Below are 17,906 nucleotides of genomic sequence, written 5' to 3'. Positions count from 1 at the left end.
AATTACCTATTGCCCCTGACGTATCTGGGTGCCACCCTCTGACGTATTAGGGCGCCACCCATTGCCTTGTACCTGTAGGTTTGATCAAACCATCTCTATCCATCATGCCGTCATCCTGACCTTATCCTTAAGATGGGTCAGCATGATCCTGTTCTCTTTGGGGAATGTGTCCATTGGGGTATTCGGGTACCACCTTTCTGGAATGTGTTTGCGTATATATTCTTATGCCTAGCACTACTTAGGAATGTGTGTTTCTGCAATATCAGTCCTGATCCTGCCAGATTCTGTGAGCAGGGCCTGCCTCTTGCTCACAACTTAACTTTGCTTTATATTAACAAGTTATGACCATTACTTTAGCCCAGGCCTCAGGCCTCATACCAAGCCTCTAATACAAGTCCTTATGTTTCAGGCCTTCTTCTTATTACATTGACCACATCTCCCATCTAGAGGTGGGAAGGAGATAGGGGAGAGAGACACCGAAGAAGGCATTAAGACAAATAAGTGTGGAGAATTTCCAGTTCTCTGACCCACCCAGACACACTCACTGCAGCACCCCTGGGCAGAATCACTTTCCTGTGAACAAGGTGAGTAGCCGACAGTGGAAAAAGCCAGCTACTGGCTCCCTGTTCCCCCTGCTGCAGGAGCGTGCTGCTCTCGGGACAAAGTCAGGGGGAATCCTTCAAAGTGCCTCCTTTGACTCTGCTCTTTTCCGGTGTTTGGTTCTTACTCTGTTTCTGGGGGCTCTAAAAATGTCTTGGTGGGTTTAGTGCTGGTGGGAGGGGCAGGGTCTGCACTGTAATAAAGTGACTGAGCATTTTCCCAGCATGGCAGAGCCCAGAACATCCATCTACAGGGAAAGCGCCTGGGGGGAATCCAGGTGTGAAATTAACTAAAGCCCGGTCTGAAATCTCCCCAATTGCCCTTTTCGCCCTGCCAGGCTGCAGAATGACACCCACATTTCGCTCCAGCTCATCCCGTCCTCCCACGGGACAGGGGAGAGAAATGGCCGCAGAGGAGCCTGCAGAGGAGCGGCAGAGGTAAGGATTATCAGGGGGTTGCCGGTGGGTTCCTGCTAGAGGGAGAGGGACCGCAAATACACAGCTTCTGGGGAGTTTGGTCTGGAGGTGGCAGGAAATAGACAAGGTTGAGGAAGGGAGACAGGGTGTGACAACCCTGCTGGGACTTGTTTAACCTGGGGCCTAGATTCCAGGAACAGACCCACAGGGGTTGGGGGAGGAAATTCCCTCATTTGTGAAAATCTGGGAAAATTTACCAGACTCCCAGTCCTGAATCGACCAGCCAGAGGCTGGTGTGACATGTAAAAGGGGCATCCACAATGAGGCTTAGGGAAGATGCCCCGGCCCCTCATATCCAGCTGCTGACAACGAGGAGGGTGTTGGGCTTCCTACCAGGGAACTCTCCTTGGACCTAGCTAGGGGCTCCATCTCCTGAATCAGTCTGTGGTTAGTAGGTGTGTGATGGATCTGCTGGGAGAGACAAGGAGCTCTCTCTTCATCTCCTCACCCTGCTGTTTCCTAGACACTCTGAGCAGGATGACAGTGGAACTCTGTTGACTGTGAGCCACCCAGCGCTTCCATTTGATTGGTTCCTCTCCCCCACGAATAGTGGCTGTGAGTGGGGCAGCAGGTACTGACTGTTGAACTCTTGCTCTTTCAGGGGCCGGTGACCTTCGAGAAGGTGGCTGTGTATTTCACCAGGGAAGAGTGGGCTCTGCTGGACCCCGCTCAGAGAGCCCTCTGCAGAGACGTCATGCAGGAGAACTATGAGACTGTGACCTCGCTGGGTAAGGATTCCTGTGCCCTTGGTTCTTGGAAGGGGAAATGCAGAGTTAAGGTTCACACCACCCCATCAATGCCTCCTCTACTCTGCCCTATTTCAGCATCACCCTGACAATCCAGTGACACGCACATTAGCACTCTGCCCTCTCCTGCTACAGAACACTCTGGGAACAGGGCACAGGAGCAGTACAGCACAAAGTCTAACGTCTCCTCTTTGCTAAGGGAAAACTTGGATTTAGGTCCAGCGTCATGAATAGAAGTTGCCTACCCCTGGCTGACGCTCAAACACTGAACCACACAAACCTCCTGAGACTTGTAAAATGTTACCACCCTTGTACCCTTGCGCTGAATTTTCCTTCTGAGTCGTTGCCTTCACTTGTCCCTCAGTAAGTTCAGCAGACCACTAGCATGTATCCCACCAGCCTGCTGACAATCCTCATGGCAAGAGCATAATCTTTTGCACCATTACTGACAACACTCAGCACTGAAACGAGGCATAGTTGCTCCTTCACATTTCACATGCACCTGTGTTCATATCACAGTCACAGTTCTGTCAAACTACTCCCTCCCCCATTCAGTGACAGCTACACCTGACCCAGTGCACACAGGAGGGCATGCGGACATATGTTGGTATTCCGATCTGTGAACACAACACAATGGCATATTCTCTTAGTCCGTCCTCATATCTATTATGGATTCATTGTTTGTTTGTTTGTTTGTTTTTTGGGGGGGAGGGTGAAGGGCCAGGAGGGAATAGTCTGACTTCTTGTACAACAGAGGCCACAGAATTTCATGCAGTTAGTGCTTTACTGAGCTGAATACCTTGTGTTTGACTAAATCCTCCTCCAGAAAGGCATCCAGTCTTGACCTGAAGACTTCAAGAGATGGAGACTCCTCCACTTCCTTTGGTAGTTTTAAACCTTTGCTCCACCCGTACTGACACATTCCCAGTGGCTCCTGCCAGCTCCAGAATTAGGGAGTGGGGGTAAAGTTAAAGTTGCATTGAAGAGGTGTTGTGTACCTTCACTCTTCATTTCCTGGCTTTCAGAGATTTAAGCTAAGCCACCGTCCATGTGGTGTAAGACTGTGGTTCTCACCCAGGGGTATGCAAATGTCTTCCGGGGGTACATCAACTCATCTAGAGATTTGCCTAGTTTTACAACCGGATACATAAAAAGCACTTGCAAAGTCAGTACAATCTAAAATTTCACACAGACAATGACTTGTTTAGACTGCTCTATATACTATACCAGGGGTGGCCAACCTGTGGCTCCGGAGCCACATGCGGCTCTTCAGGAATTAATATGCGGCTCCTTGTATAGGCACCGACTCTGGGGCTGGAGCTACAGGCACCAACTTTCCAATGTGCCGGGAGGTACCCACTGCTCAACCCCTGGCTCTGCCATGGGCCCTGCCCCTCCTCCACCCCTTCCCGCCCCCTTCTGAGCCTGCTGTGCCCTTGCTCCTCCCCTCCCCCCTGCCTCCTGCATGCCACAAAACAGCTGATCGGGAGGGGAAGGCGCTGATCGGCGGGGCTGCCGGTGGGTGGAAGGTGCTGGGAGCGGGGTGGGGAGCTGAAGGGGGCTGCTGACATATTACTGTGGCTCTTTGGCAATGTACATTGGTAAATTCTGGCTCCTTCTCAGGTTCAGGTTGGCCACCCCTGCACTATACTATAAACTGCTCTAACTATACACTGAAATGTAAGTACAAGATTTATATCCCAATTGGTTTATTTTATAATTATATGGTAAAAATGAGAAAGTCAGACATTTTTTTCAGTACTAATGTGCTGTGACACTTTTGTATTTTTATGTCTGATTTTGTAAGCTAGTAGTTTAAGTGAAGTGAAACTTGGGGCTACGCAAGACAAATCAGACTCCTGAAAGGGGGCCAGTAGTCTGGAAAGATTGAGAGCCACTGTTCTAGACTTTGAATAATTTTTGTTGCTCTTCTCTGGACTTTCTCCAATTTGTCCACCTCTTTCCTGAAATGTGGTGCCCAGAACTGGACACAACACTCCAGTTGACGCCTAATCAGCACGGAGTAGACCCAAAGAATTACTTCTCGTGTCTTGCTTACGACACTCCTGCTAATATATCCCAGAATGATGGTTGCTTTTTTTGCAGCAGTGTTACGCTTTTGACTCATATTTAGCTTGTGATCCACTATGACCCCCAGATCCCTGTCTGCAGTCATATTTTTTCCCCAAAATATTTTCACTTTTCTCATCTCACCACAGCTCAATTCCTACTCCTCCCACCTCCTCCCTTCCCAGTGGGGCCTGAGCTACTATCTCCGAGCCCTTTATGTTCCTCCCAGCCACAAGATGATCCCTCCATGGCATGATAATAATTCTGCTGCTACTTCTGATTTCCTTTCATCTTCCCTGTGATTTCGTTGTCCTGAGATTTCAGGGTCCTGGGCTGGAACCCAGAGAGGGGGGGCCTGGGGGTCCCCTACCTCTTCCCTGGACCATGGGAGGGGGGGAAGAGTGGGTGACAAAGATAAAAGAAGCCAAGTACAAGATAGAGCCAGGAGACAGGTTTGGAAGCTGATAGACTTCCTGTTTTTAGGACTTTTCTATCAACCCAAGAAGGGGAATGAACTGAGCAGTGACCTGGCTGCACGGCTAAGCCACACAGAAGACCAGGTGGTTGTAGCCCCAAGAATGGTAAAATGGCCCGCTAGCCAAGGACAATCTTTGCAGTGCTGCACCTGGAGACAAGGAGGCGCTCTGGAGAGGAGAGACTTGACGACAAGTGTACAAACAGGAGCGTCCTATGTAAGACGTGGTCATTAATTGTCACTCTCTACTTCGGCACAGGTGAGGCTTCAGCTGGAGTATTGCATCCAATTCTGTGCGCCGCATGTTAAAAAAAGAGGTGGACAAATTGGAGAGAGTCCAGAAGAGAGCAACAAAAACAATGGAAGGGTTAAAAAAACTGACTGATGAGGACAGGTTAAAAAATGGGGTATGTTTAGTCTGGAGAAAAAATGACTGAGGGGGGAGGGGGAGAAAACTGATAAGTCTTCAAATATATTAAGGGTTGCTATAAGGATATGGGTCAATGGTTCTCACTGGCCAGAGAAGACAGGTCAAGAAGTAATGGGCTTCATTTGCTGCATGGCCCATTGAGGTTAGATGTTAGGAAAAGCGCTCTCATTCTAAGGGTGGGTAAGCTCTGGAATAGGCTCCCAGTGGAGGTTTCTCAGAACAGCTGAGACAAACATCATCCCAGTCAGGGATGAGCTAGGTTTCCTTGGTCCTGAGTCGGTGCATGGGGCTGGTCTAGGTGACCGCTTGAAGTCCCTTCCAACACTACCTTTCTAGGATTCTGCCATTCTATAACCTCCACACGTTGGGGGATTTTCATGTTATTTTCCATTATCCCCAGAGACGACCCTGCCTGCTGATTGGGGTTAGAGGTGGAGCTGGCCTGGGGGCAGAGAGGGAAGGAGGGAAGAAGTAGGCTGGGGCCAGGAGCCACAGGCAGGAGCAGAGCCTCAGCTGGGGCTGGAGCTGCAGCTTGGGGGGCGGGGCAGAGTGGAGCTGGGGGTGGAGTGGCCAACCCCCAAACCTAGGGGGGGCACACCCCACAGTTTGGGGATCACTGCTCTATCTTCTCACCTCATTGTGCAGGGAAGAGGAGTGATGCCCTACCTTGCTGATTATTAATTTCCTAATTATTAATGAAGCTAGCTAATGGAGGGGGCCTTCACAACAGATTAAAAAAAAATAATAATGGTCCAAAGCTGCTAAGGTGGTCTGGATGAATGGGTGGTCTTTTATTTTTTGTTAGCTACATTTGCTTTGAACCCAACCATTACTATGAATAGCTATATCTGGGCTCCAGTCTTGTTTGAGTTTTACTCAGTGCCTGGATGGACAATTGTTAATCCAGTTGATCACATCTTTTAATTGCAATGCATCATAATAATCAGCCAAATCAGGGAAATCTACTCCATCCCACGTTGTAGGCTTATGCAGAATTTTAGAATGCACCCTGTGTCTTTTATGTTTCCATCTGAATTTTAATAGCACATACTTCCGTGTTTTCAAGGTCATGGCAGGGATACCAACAAGGATGCACTGAAACAAAAACAACTTTAGGAAGACAATTCCTCTGTACCGAGGCTACCTTACCTAGCCAAGAAAGTTCCTATTTGTTCCATTGTCCTGGGTCGTCTTATTTTATTCCACATTGGAGGGTAATTTGCCTTAGAATGATTTGTATGTTTCTCCAGCATATTTATTCATAAACGTTTTAAAGATTTCTTTACCCATTTAAATTTATGAAGCTGATGACAGTTTGGTTTTGATCATTTGGGGAATATTAATTCCTAACATTTTGGATTTATCATAGTTTATTTTGAAGCCTGATAGTGACCTAAATTCCAAAATCCATTGTTCTATAACATTTAATGAGGCTTCTGGCTCCTCCCACTATAACAAGATATTATCAGCATTCAACTCTATTTTGACTTCTAGCCCAGAAGGCATTTTGATGGCCTTTACCAACTGGCTCATTCTCATCTTTTACTGCAGATAGTTCCATTGCCAAAGCAAAGGGGGGGGGGGGAGCAAACTATAAAAAACAGGGCACAAACCACAAACTGGTTGTGAGTTCTAAACTTATTGCACCAAGTGCAAAGTCCTCAGGCATATTAACTGCCTTAACCTGGTGTCACAGAGAGTCCCCGTGGGTATTCCAGTCTGTCTTGCCACCCTGGTGAGCATCTCTCTGCAATAAATGGCCCCAGAGATGACCCGTGCCTGCTAATAGTGGGGGTCAGAATTAGGGCAGGCAGCTTCAGCAGTGCTACTGAGCATGCTCAGTCTGTGAGAGCATCCTCTGTACAAGCTAAGCAGCAAATCTGGGGAGGGGGCACATGACCCCACATGCTCGCTCCCCCTCCCCTCCCCCGCATCTCCTCTGAGTGGTCTCTTACACCAAGAATCACAGCACTATTCAGATTAGCCCTGATCCTAAACGACCAGTCTCTTATCCCAGGTCAATTACACTTTAGGTCTTATACCAAAGTCAACTCTTGTAGCTAATCCTATAGTAAACTATATGAAGGTTTATTAACTAGGAAAAAGAAGTCAGAGAGTTACTTACAAGGTTAAAGCAAGCAAACACAGATGCACGAATGAGTTACACAGTCTTCGGTTTCTGCCATATTTCTCCTTTAGGACTAACCCAGACTAAGCAACTGGGGATCTCTTACTTATGTCTAGAAACACCTTGCTCCCCCCAAGAATCCAAACATCATCGAGATCCATAGTTCCTTTTGTTTGGGGTATTTATCCCCCTCCTGCCATGTGTTCTGAGCTTTGAACTCAGCTGATGGGATAAGTCCATGCGCAGAACTCATCTTCATGGGGATGAGAGTGGAACAACAAGTCTTTTGTCCTTTCGTTGATGGCTTCTCAATTCAGATGTAGAGTTTCCAGTTGTAAGATCCAACCATAGCCCTTCTGGCTATAGGGGGGCTGGGGAAGGGGGAACAACTTCTGTGGAAGAGCAGCCCTTCACACTAATTAATATCCCTCTCCTGTATGGCGATTCGTACAGTCACAGAGGCTCACACGATGCACACTCAACATATTACAACATGGAACACAGATAGAACAACTAAGATTAATGCATGGCACTCAACAGAGTCTACACATTACACACTTTCTTAGCATTCTAATACCTATTTTATCAAAAGTATCCCACAAGACAGATTCCAGTATCTCTTAGTGTCCAGTTCAGACATGGGGGACTTACCATAAGCTGGCCCCTGGCCTGCCATGATCATACCTGCCTCATATCCCTATACAAATTCAAAGGAGGGAATTCATAGATTCATAGATTCTAGGACTGGAAGGGACCTCGAGAGGTCATCGAGTCCAGTCCCCTGCCCGCATGGCAGGACCAAATACTGTCTAGACCATCCCTGATAGACATTTATCTAACCTACTCTTAAATATCTCCAGAGATGGAGATTCCACAACCTCCCTAGGAATTGATTACTATTAACCAAAGTCGACACTCAAGGAGGAATATACAGGGCAGATGAACAACAAATAAAACTGAGAACACTTAGCACTAAGGCTAAACTATTATATATTACTATAAAAATACTAAACTGTATTAAACAATATAGTTAAGATCAAATCACAAAAATCAAAGAGCTAATGCTACTGCATTGGACTCAAGTCATCAATTGAGCCAAATCATCAGATTAATACAGCAGATAATCAACTCTTATAAATGCTAAAACTCGAATCCAAGGAGCTGGCTGAAAATCGGGGGTGAAATATGCCTTGGCTACAGACAACATGGCCTGACCCAGTTAGCATGAGACAGACTTTGGGCTAATGTCAACTAGGAAAAGTCTCCCTTAACCAAGCAGTTTTCTTGTAATATCTATTGTTACAAACCAAATGTTGTGGGAATGTGTGAACCCCAAAGGTATCAAATGTGAAAGAAAAACAAAAGGAAAAGGGGGCTCAGCACCCGTTAAAATAACTAGCTGCAAAGGTTTTAGCAGAAAAACTACCCACTGCATCACTACTCTTACAAATAAATGTGGACATCTCATGACAGATGTCACATCCTTTGCAAATAAGAGAAGAGGGATACTCCATGACTCTTGCAGTCTAACTGGGTAAAAGGTTACATAAGAGAAAAAACTACCTAAAGACAAGTTAACAGAAATTTGCTTTGATGTGTATCAAAATAAATTCCATTCAAAATAGAAATAATTGACATCTATACTGGGTCTGTATTCTCATATACGGTATTTTTCTTACATATTCCACCACCCCAATACTTGGAGTGACTTTTTACTTCAGAACTCTTTAGTCTGAAGGGGGTAAATTACATCGCATAAACTTTTCAGGATTATCCATCATTTACTTTATTACTAACAAAACAAAAAATATATATACACAACTCTCAGTTTTCCAATGATCACATAATTAGTCTCTTACTCTTTAACCACCATCTTTGTGTTTAATTTCATTTTCGCTGCTTATGAATCTTATCATACGTCAGTTTTCTTTTAATTCCCACTTCCACCAAGTGAACTTTTGTGTTAATTTGTTGTTTACCCCAACATAGGTTCTTCCACATCTACAAGTTCATTTAACTTTGGGACTTCTGTCATAAGTTTTGGAGAAAAGAGCCTCGCACTATGTAGCAAGATTTACATCACGAGCAAACAACACCTGTATGCTATTTCCACACTTTCTAATCTTTCAAAGTAGCAGGAGTGGAAGAGAAGTGATACCAATGCTTGAGACACAAGAACAAAACTATGAGACAAAAGAATAGCATCAGGACTCAACATTTGTGGATCCTGAAGTCTCAACTCGGAATTGGACACATTCATTCCCTCACTGTAGCCATCACTTGCACAAAAGGAAAGAATCCTTTGGATCCTTGAGGAAAGAATGTCCTCTGAAGACATCAGCTGTTTCTCTTGTTACCTCATGAAACGTTGGATCCAAATGGAAAAGGACAATTGTTCACGATCTAACCCTGGCATCCTTTGGCACTAATCAGTGACACTGAACTAGGAAATGGTGTTCCAAAACAATTTGACTTGTGCACTGTTCACCATAGCTTGCTTACTTTGTGATGCAAGCCAACAACTGGCTGCCTGCTATTTCTACCTGAGCTCTTGCCAAATCCTTGGTCTTGGTCAAGGTTAATTTACACCCCAAATCTCAAGAGTGTTAGTGAGGAATGGCTTCTCCCCTGCATGCTCAATTTCTTTCTTTAATCTGGTGGCACGGGTCTAAATTAGGGACTGGATACAAACCTGGATCTGAATTTCTGTAAGATAGAGGTGGGATTTCTATTTGAAAACAGTTGTTTTTCCTGCAGCTACATCACATTCAAACACTTAATTCGTTTTATACACATTTACAGCACATACAAGGGGCAAGTTAAACAAAAACACCACGTCTATTTCTCCACATCTGCATAGTTAGGGACAGTATTTCCCAAATCACAGGAGATATCTTCAGGAGTAACCTCCTGTCGGGCCTGGGTCACACATGCTTGGGGGGTGGAGGGGGGGGAATACATGGGCATTTTTGCCCAGTTGAAAGTCACATACTATGAAATTGTCTCCCTGGATCATCTGAGATAATATTAATCTAAAGAACTGAATGGCACTGTGATCGTAGGCAGTTACTTCAGTTAGTTGCACAGTTTGGGGTCTGCTGTTGCTCACCATTTCAGACTGGAGACTTAAAAAACATCCTATTGCTCTGTTAGCATGCCAAATAGCTTGGAGTATTCTCTCCTGTTGACTGAATTGAACTTGAATTTCCTCTGTGTCATAATGGAGAGGTGGGAGGAAAGCAAAAATATACTAGGAAATGGCTATTTTAGCAAATGGTCATTTATCTCAAAGTCCCCAATAAATCTGAGCTATGTCCTGTCAAACTAAACTAATATCCAGTTGTGTGACCAAAGGGCCTCCAGACATGAGAGAAAAACCCACCTCACAGAGAGGTCATGAGACACATTCAGGGTCATGTAACATGAAATTCCACAGCAGGTTACATCTGATAACTCAGAGGCAGGACCACTGATTCTCCCATCATATTCGCATAGTCATTCAAACCTCCTTCATTCACCACTGTCTCATTAGTGAGTTGTGTTATTTACAAAAGCTTTAGCATCATCAAAAGGGGGGGGGGAAGGGGCGCAAAACCAGCCAACTTTCCCATCTGTGAACAATCCCAACTCAGTAGGAAAAAGACCAAAAGTGGCTTTGCCAATAGATGAAAACTGGGACTGAAACTCAGTATGATCACAGTGTTTGGGATCCATTGAATTCCCCTTCCAGTCCCATGACACTTTCGTCTCCAGCCCTAATGAGTCTGATTTAGGATCAAAGAAATCAAAGCACCATTCTGAAGCACAGAAAACTGAGGCCGCCGCATCACGACTCTCTAGGATGTGGAGGGGTAGAATGTGAAGACGAGACCTTCTATCTTAGCCGTGCGGAGAGTAATGCTGCTGGGGTGATGGGGAAGGAGGGAATCTCTCTGACTCTCCCCATCTTCTTCAGGCATCACAGTGGCAGAAAAACACTTTTTTCCCACCTGGCCTCCTGCTTTTTATTATATTGAAATACATTTTAAATGAGAAAAATGGTAAAAAAAAAAAAAAAAAAAAAAAGGATATAACTGCTCTTCAGCACATCCTAGGGCAATGTGAGAACAAAAGAGAATGAGACAATTTATCCTCAAAGCGGAACTTGATGACTCTCACAACTGCTTTGCAAAGGGAGGAACAATATAAATGTGATGCTCTGGGCTTTTTTAGACTATGAAAAGCAATAAAAGATGAGGTCAACTCATGAGGAAATAGGCTAGCTAACCACACCCACTCCTGAAAGCGTAGCTGTCTTTTTCCATTGGGATAGCTAACATGAGCTAGCTAACTGCATGGGAAAAACCTAGTGGAGATGAGGCCCACATAGATTGTGCTTCAATGTAGCTAATCAAGGTCATCTTTATCTCCCTCACCTTGGCTGATGGGCATTCCCGGCAAGAGAGACACGCTCTCCCATGACTCATAGGAGTTGATAGAGAGGACCACGGTGTTCATCCCAAGGAAGGGCGAGCAGCAAAACAGAAAAGTGGACAACTCACCTGGGGAGGTGAGAGACCACAGTAAAGATAATTCTGCCAATATCCTTAAAGATCATTAGGTGGGAATTAACAAAAGCATTAATGCAAAAACAAAACAACAAACAAACAAACAAAAAAAACCCCAACAACTTTTGTCAGGCTTTGAAAAGGTTTTTAAGGTGTTTCTCTCATGTGTAATAAGGTGTGAGCTCAGTGTGGAGGTTTTCCCATATAAAGCATTCATAGGGTCTTGCATCTTTGTGGATTCTCTGATGTGCATTAAGGTTTGATCTCCGCGTGAAGGTCTTCCTGCACTCACAGCACTCATAGGGTCTCTCTCCAGTGTGGATCCTCTGATGTTTAATAAGGTTCGAGCTCTGACTGAAGTTTTTCCCGCACTCACAGCACTCATAGGGTCTCTCCCCCGTGTGGATTCTCTGATGCGTGATAAGGTCTGAGCGGTACCGGAAGGTCTTCCCGCACTCACAGCATTCATAGGGTCTTTCTCCAGTGTGCATTCTCTGATGTCTAGTTAGGTGTGAGCTGTGAGTGAAGGTTTTCCCGCACTCTCCGCATTCATAGGGGCGCTCTCCTGTATGGATCCTCTGATGTTTAATAAGGTTTGAACTCAAACTGAAGGTCTTTCCGCACTCAGTGCATTTATAGGGTCTCTCTCCCGTTGGGATTCTCTGCTGGGCTGTGCTTTCCTTGAAGTTGTTGTGAGTTTCCCGACAATTAGGGGATTTACCCACTTTCTCCCCTGGTTGGCTTTCCTGCTGTCTCTCTGGCCTATGCCGACTCTCACAGGCTTTTCCCTGCACATGATGCCTGGATACATTCCCTTGGGAGCCTTGTAGTAATCCCCCATGTGGTTCCACTTGCTCAGCATGTTCCTGGTGAGGATTCTGCTCCATATTCTCACTCAGCATCCCACCACCTGCTGGGATAGAGAAAGAAACCTCAAGACGAGTCTACACTACAAAATTAAGTCAACCTAAGTTCTGTCAACGTACACCCACCGCAGTAATTAAATTGCTTTTGCATGTCCACGCTACACTCCTTGCGTCGGCAGTGCGCGTCCTCACCAGGAGCGCTTGCACTGACTTAACAGCCAGCGTGGGGCATTGTGGGATGGCTTCTAAAAGGAAGCAACAGTCGATGCAAGCAATGCAGTGTCTACACTGGCACTGCATCGACATAATTACATTGACTTAAGCACCACGCCTCTCGCGAAGGGGGAATTATTACAACATAAGAAAGGCCACACTGGGTCAGACCAAAGGTCCATCTAGCCCAGTATCCTGTCTTCCGACAGTGGCCAATGCCAGGTGCCCCAGAGGGAATGGACAGAACAGGTAAACATCAAGTGATCCATCCCCTGTTGCCCATTCCCAGCTTTTGGCAAACAGAGGCTAGGGTCACCATTCCTGACCATCCTGACTAATAGCCATTGATGGACCTATCCTCCATGAGTTTATCTAGTTCTTTTTTGAACCCTGTTATAGTCTTGGCCTCCTCAACATGCTTTGGCAAAGAGTTCCCCAGGTTGACTGTGCGTTGCGTGAAGAAATACTTCCTTTGTTTGTTTTAAACCTGCTGCCCATTAATTTCATTTGGTGACCCCTAGGTCTTGTGTTATGAGAAGGAATAAAGAACATTTCTTATCTACTTTCTCCACACCAGTCATGATTTTATAGGCCTCTCTCATATCCCCCCTTAGTCATCTCTTTTCCAAGCTGAAAAGTTCCAGTCTTTTTAAGCTCTCCTCATACGGAAGCCGTTCCATATCCATCATCATTTTTGTTGCCCTTTTCTGTACCTTTTTCAATCCAACATATCTTTTTTGAGATGGAGCGACTACTTCTGCACGCAGTGTTCAAGATGTGGATGTACCATGGATTTATATAGAGGCAATAGGATATTTTCTGTCTTATTAGCTATCCCTTTCTTAATGATGCCGAACATTCTGTTCGCTTTTTTGACGCCGCTGCACATTGAGTGGATGTTTTCAGAGAACTATCCACTATGACTCCAAGATCTCTCTTGAGTGGTAACAGCTAATTTAGATGCCATCATTTTATATGTACAGTTGGGATTATTTAAGTCATTTAAATTGGCTCAGTGGGGTGAGAGCTGCATTTTAGCACAGACACTTTCAGAGTTAGGTTGACATGAGGCAGCTTACACCAACCTAACTCTGTTGTGTAGACCAGGGCACAGAAACAGGGATGGAAAAGGAGAGAGCTAAGCAAAATAAGCTGGAGAGACAGAAAAAAAAAATAACCAGGAACTGAATTTCCCCAAACTCTTCCCCATAGGAGAAAGAGAAGGGGATGAAGTCTGCCTCCATCCCATCCAAACATTCAGGGGAGAGGAGACCAGGGAGGGAGCTACTGCCAGGTGAGAGTCAGGATGGGTAGGAAGCCATGAGCGATAGCTGCCCTGAGGATCTGGCACCTGCTGGGGACAATCCTGAACTCGGAGCACTCACAAGGCCTTTGTAGGGAATCCCAGCTCTTTCCTTCAGGCGCTGACAGCTTTTGAGTGGATTTCATTATTCCTCACCTGAACAGGTGGCCATCAGAATCTCTCTTTCCTCTAAGCCCTGGAGAGCTGGGGCCCCTGGCTCTTCCGTTTGTTTCACCTGGGAGATAACATCGGATTTGAACACAGGAAACCCTGCTCAGGGGAAGGAAAAGAAGCGAGATCAGGTGAATTAATTTCATTCATTCCGAAAAAAAAGTTGTATTATTTTAACAGCCTATTGTAACGCAGCTCCCCAAACGCTCAAAGGTGCTTAGGAGGGGTTTAACTATCCCCATATCTGCTGGGAACACACAGCCAGACACTCATCATGAAAGGATCCTGAAAACACAGAGAAGGCAACTCCATGTCCCGGAAAGGGAAGACTCAGAGGGGAGCTCACTGACAGACATCCAGAGAGAGTCATAGGGAAGATGGAATGGGCGAACAAGCTGTGACACGGAGGCCCAATTGTGGCTCACTCCTCTGTGTCAGGAACATCCAGAAGGTCTGACAAACCCACTCTGGTTTAATAGAATTTATTCAAAAAGTTTCTCGTAAGGCATCAAATGAAAGCCGGCAAAGAGCAACAAAAATGATGAAAGGTCTAGAAAACATGACCGATGAGGGAAGATTGAAAAAATTGGGTTTGTTTAGTCTGGAAAAGAGAAGATCAAGAGGGGACATGAAAACAGTTTTCAAGTATATAAAAAGTTGTTACAAGGAGGAGGGAGAAAAATTGTTCTTAACCACTGAGGATAGGACAAGAAGCAATGGGCTTAAACTGCAGCAAGGGAGGTTTAGGTTGGACATTAGGAAAAACTTCCTGTTAAGCACTGGAATAAATTGCCTAGGGAGGGTGTGGAATCTCCATCATTGGAGATTTTTAAGAGCAGGCAGGACAAACACCTGTCAGGGATGGGTTAGATAATACTTGGTCCTGCCATGAGTGGAGGGGACTGGACTAGATGACCTCTCGAGGTCCCTTCCAGTCCTACGATTCAGATAATTGTGAAATGTGTGCACTGATGCTATATGAGGAATAATGTGTACCTAGTGATATTATGCTTTAAAGCAGTGGTCCCCAAACTTTTGAGGGTCACTCCCCCTTTCCCCTGTCTGCCCCCGCACCCCAGGCCGGGAGCAGGTGGGTGGGAATGTGGACAGGGGGCCAAGGCTGGGGGTGGGTCTGAGGCCAAGGCTGGAGCTGTGACCAGGGGCGGAGGCTGGGGGTGGCAGCAGAGCCATGGCGGGGGCTGGCAGCCGGGCTTATGGCTGGGTATGACTCTGTTCCGCTCCAAGCCTTGGCCCCAGGCCAGGAATGGAGCCACAGACAGGGGCCCAGGTGCAGGGCTAGGTGCGGGGCTGGGTAGCACTCCCTCCCTGCCTCCCATGGGGACTGGCCCAGGCCACCACCCCCAAACATTCCTCTGAGCCCCACAATTTGGGGACCTCTGCTTTAATGTCTAACCAAACAAAGGGAGAAACAGGTTTCTTCCAGACAGGAGGGAAGGTGTCTCTGTCCTACATGTCTACTCTAGAACTTATGTTGGCAAAACTTTGGTCGCTCAGGGATGTGAAAAAAAACCCCACACACCCTGAGCAACAGAAGTTTTGTTGGCAGGAGACGCTCTCCTGCCGACATAGCCACTGCCGCTCATTGAGCTGGTTTTATTACATCAACGGGAAAGCTCTCTCCCATTGGCATAACGCAGCTACACAAGCGTTCTCGCGGCAGTACAGCTATGCCACTGGAAGCCTGTACGGGTACGTCCACACTACCCGCCGGATCGGCGGGTAGCGGTCAATTGATTTATCGCGTCTTGTCTAGATGCGATAAATCAATCCCCGAACGCGCTCCCTGTCGACTCCAGACCTCCACCAGGGCGAGAGGCGGAAGCGGAGTCGACAGGGAGCCGCGGCCATCGATCCCGCGCCGTGAGGACAGGAGGTAAGTCGTTCTCAGATACGTCAACTTCAGCTACGCTATTCTCATAGCTGAAGTTGTGTATCTTAAATCGATCCCCCCCCCAGTGTAGACCAGCCCTTAGTGTAGATGTGGCTTAAGTTCAGCATTGCGAGCTAAATACAATGGGACCTACATGTGCAAGTTAAGTAAAGAGGAGAAACAAGTTAACATGGGGATGCGAAGGCAGCATGGCACCAGCACACCGGAGAAGAAGTGATGTGGGAGAGGCGTCTTATCTGATAGCCCTCTTCAAAAGGATACATTTCAGAGGTTTACTGGACTATAAAAGGCAGGAAAAAGAATCCCCTTTGTTATCCATTTCACCGAAGAACACCCTTAGCGGAAGTGGATGGTCTGTGAATATTCTGGATCCTGGTTTGACCGGAAACCAGCATTTGAGGCCAAGATAAAGCAGTGGACAAGGACTGTATCTTGATAAGTTTAAGTCTTGGTCTCTAGAAAGCACAATACAGGAGAACCTCCGAATTTCAAACCCCTCGGGAATGGAGGTCGTTCGTAACTCTGAAACGTTCGTAACTCTGGACAAAACATTCTGGTTGTCCTTTCAAAAGTTTACAATTGAACATTGACTGAATACAGCTTTGAAACTTTACTATGCAGTAGAAAAATGCTGCTTTTAACCATCTTAACTGAAATGAAACAAGCACAGAAACAGTTTCCTTACCTTGTCAGATCTTTTTTTAAACTTTCAGTTTTAAATAAAAAACTTTATTTTTTCAGTAAGCTTACGTTTAACACAGCACGGTACTGTATTTGCGTTTTGTTTTGTTTTTTGTCTCTGCTGTTGCTTGATTGCGTACATCCAGTTCCAAATGAGGTGTGTGCTTGACCGGTCAGTTCGTAATTCTGGTGTTCGTAACTCTGAGGTTTTACTGCATACTTTTGTTTTATTTATAACTACTTCAGTTCTTATTACCCTTGCTCACTGCATATTTGAATCTGCCCATTTGAATCTGCGAGTCTGTTTTTTGTGAATAAACTTATATCTGTTTTCCCCATGAAGAGATTACAGTGCTGCCTTGTTATAAAGGACCCGCTCCAGAGTTGTAACCTTCCAAGCTGCAGGTGCTGCCCCTTTGGGGGCACCAGACTGGTAATTTCTGTGAGTGTCCAGTGACAGGAGCTGGACACTACAGGGGGTGCTTCAGGGGAGTTGGAGGAAAGGTGTACACCAAGGGTTAACCTGCCAGGCAAAGTGAGAGCTGGCAGAACCCTAAGGAGTTTCTTTGTGGGGGCTAAAGACTGGGAGCAGATACACAGATTAACTCCAGCACATCTCTCTCGCTGTGGCAGGAGGAGAAGACAATGACCTACAGTTCTGGACACCCCGAGAAGATGTCACACATGGGCTGGTGGGGTTCAGAGTAGTAAGGAATAGGAGGGAGCAGGGAAAGCGCATAGAATCATAGAACTGGAAGGGCCCTCGAGAGGTCATCTAGTCCAGTCCCCTGCACTCATGGCAGAACTAAGTATTAGCTAGACCAGGGTTCTCAAACTGGGGGTTGCAAAGTTATTACATGGGGGGCCGCGAGCTGTCAGCCTCCGCCCCAAACCCCTCTTTGCCTCCAGCATTTATAATGGTGTTAAATATATAAAACAGTGTTTTTCATTTATAAGCCGGGGGGAGGGAGGTGTCGCACTCAGAGGCTTGCTTTGCGAAAGGGATCACCAGTACAAAAGTTTGAGAACCGCTGATCTAGACCATCCCTGACAGGTGTGTGTCTAACAGGCTCTTAAAAATCTCCACTGGTGGAGATTCCACAACCTCCCTGGGCAATTTATTCCAGTGCTTAACCACCCTGACAGTTATGAAATGAAGTGGTGAATCAATTAATACATTTGCACTGCTCGTCTTGAGCAGTACAGGAGGGTATATTCCTGAGGTACAGTGCTGGGAGGGTTTGGCTCTGGTGCCTTTCTCTGTGTGATTCATGAGTGGCTCTGGGAG

General features: G+C 46.1%; 1 protein-coding gene across 1 annotated transcript; it reads right to left on the bottom strand.

The window, feature by feature from the left end:
- Nucleotides 1-11,553: 11,553 nt before the first annotated feature.
- LOC112120078 (zinc finger protein with KRAB and SCAN domains 1-like) lies at nucleotides 11,554-14,589 on the bottom strand. The gene is made up of 2 exons (XM_029913632.1): nucleotides 14,011-14,589; nucleotides 11,554-12,385 (listed from the first exon to the last, which is right to left on the bottom strand). The coding sequence occupies exons 1-2, from the start codon at nucleotides 14,024-14,026 to the stop codon at nucleotides 11,634-11,636; spliced, it is 768 nt and encodes a 255-aa protein (XP_029769492.1). The 5' UTR covers nucleotides 14,027-14,589; the 3' UTR covers nucleotides 11,554-11,633.
- Nucleotides 14,590-17,906: the final 3,317 nt, after the last annotated feature.

The sequence above is a fragment of the Terrapene carolina genome, unplaced genomic scaffold, assembly GCF_002925995.2.
Source record: "Terrapene carolina triunguis isolate 2854851 unplaced genomic scaffold, T_m_triunguis-2.0 Scaffold751, whole genome shotgun sequence".
In the NCBI taxonomy this organism is placed as follows: Eukaryota; Metazoa; Chordata; order Testudines; family Emydidae; genus Terrapene; species Terrapene triunguis.
This window is presented reverse-complemented; position numbering and strand designations above follow the sequence as displayed.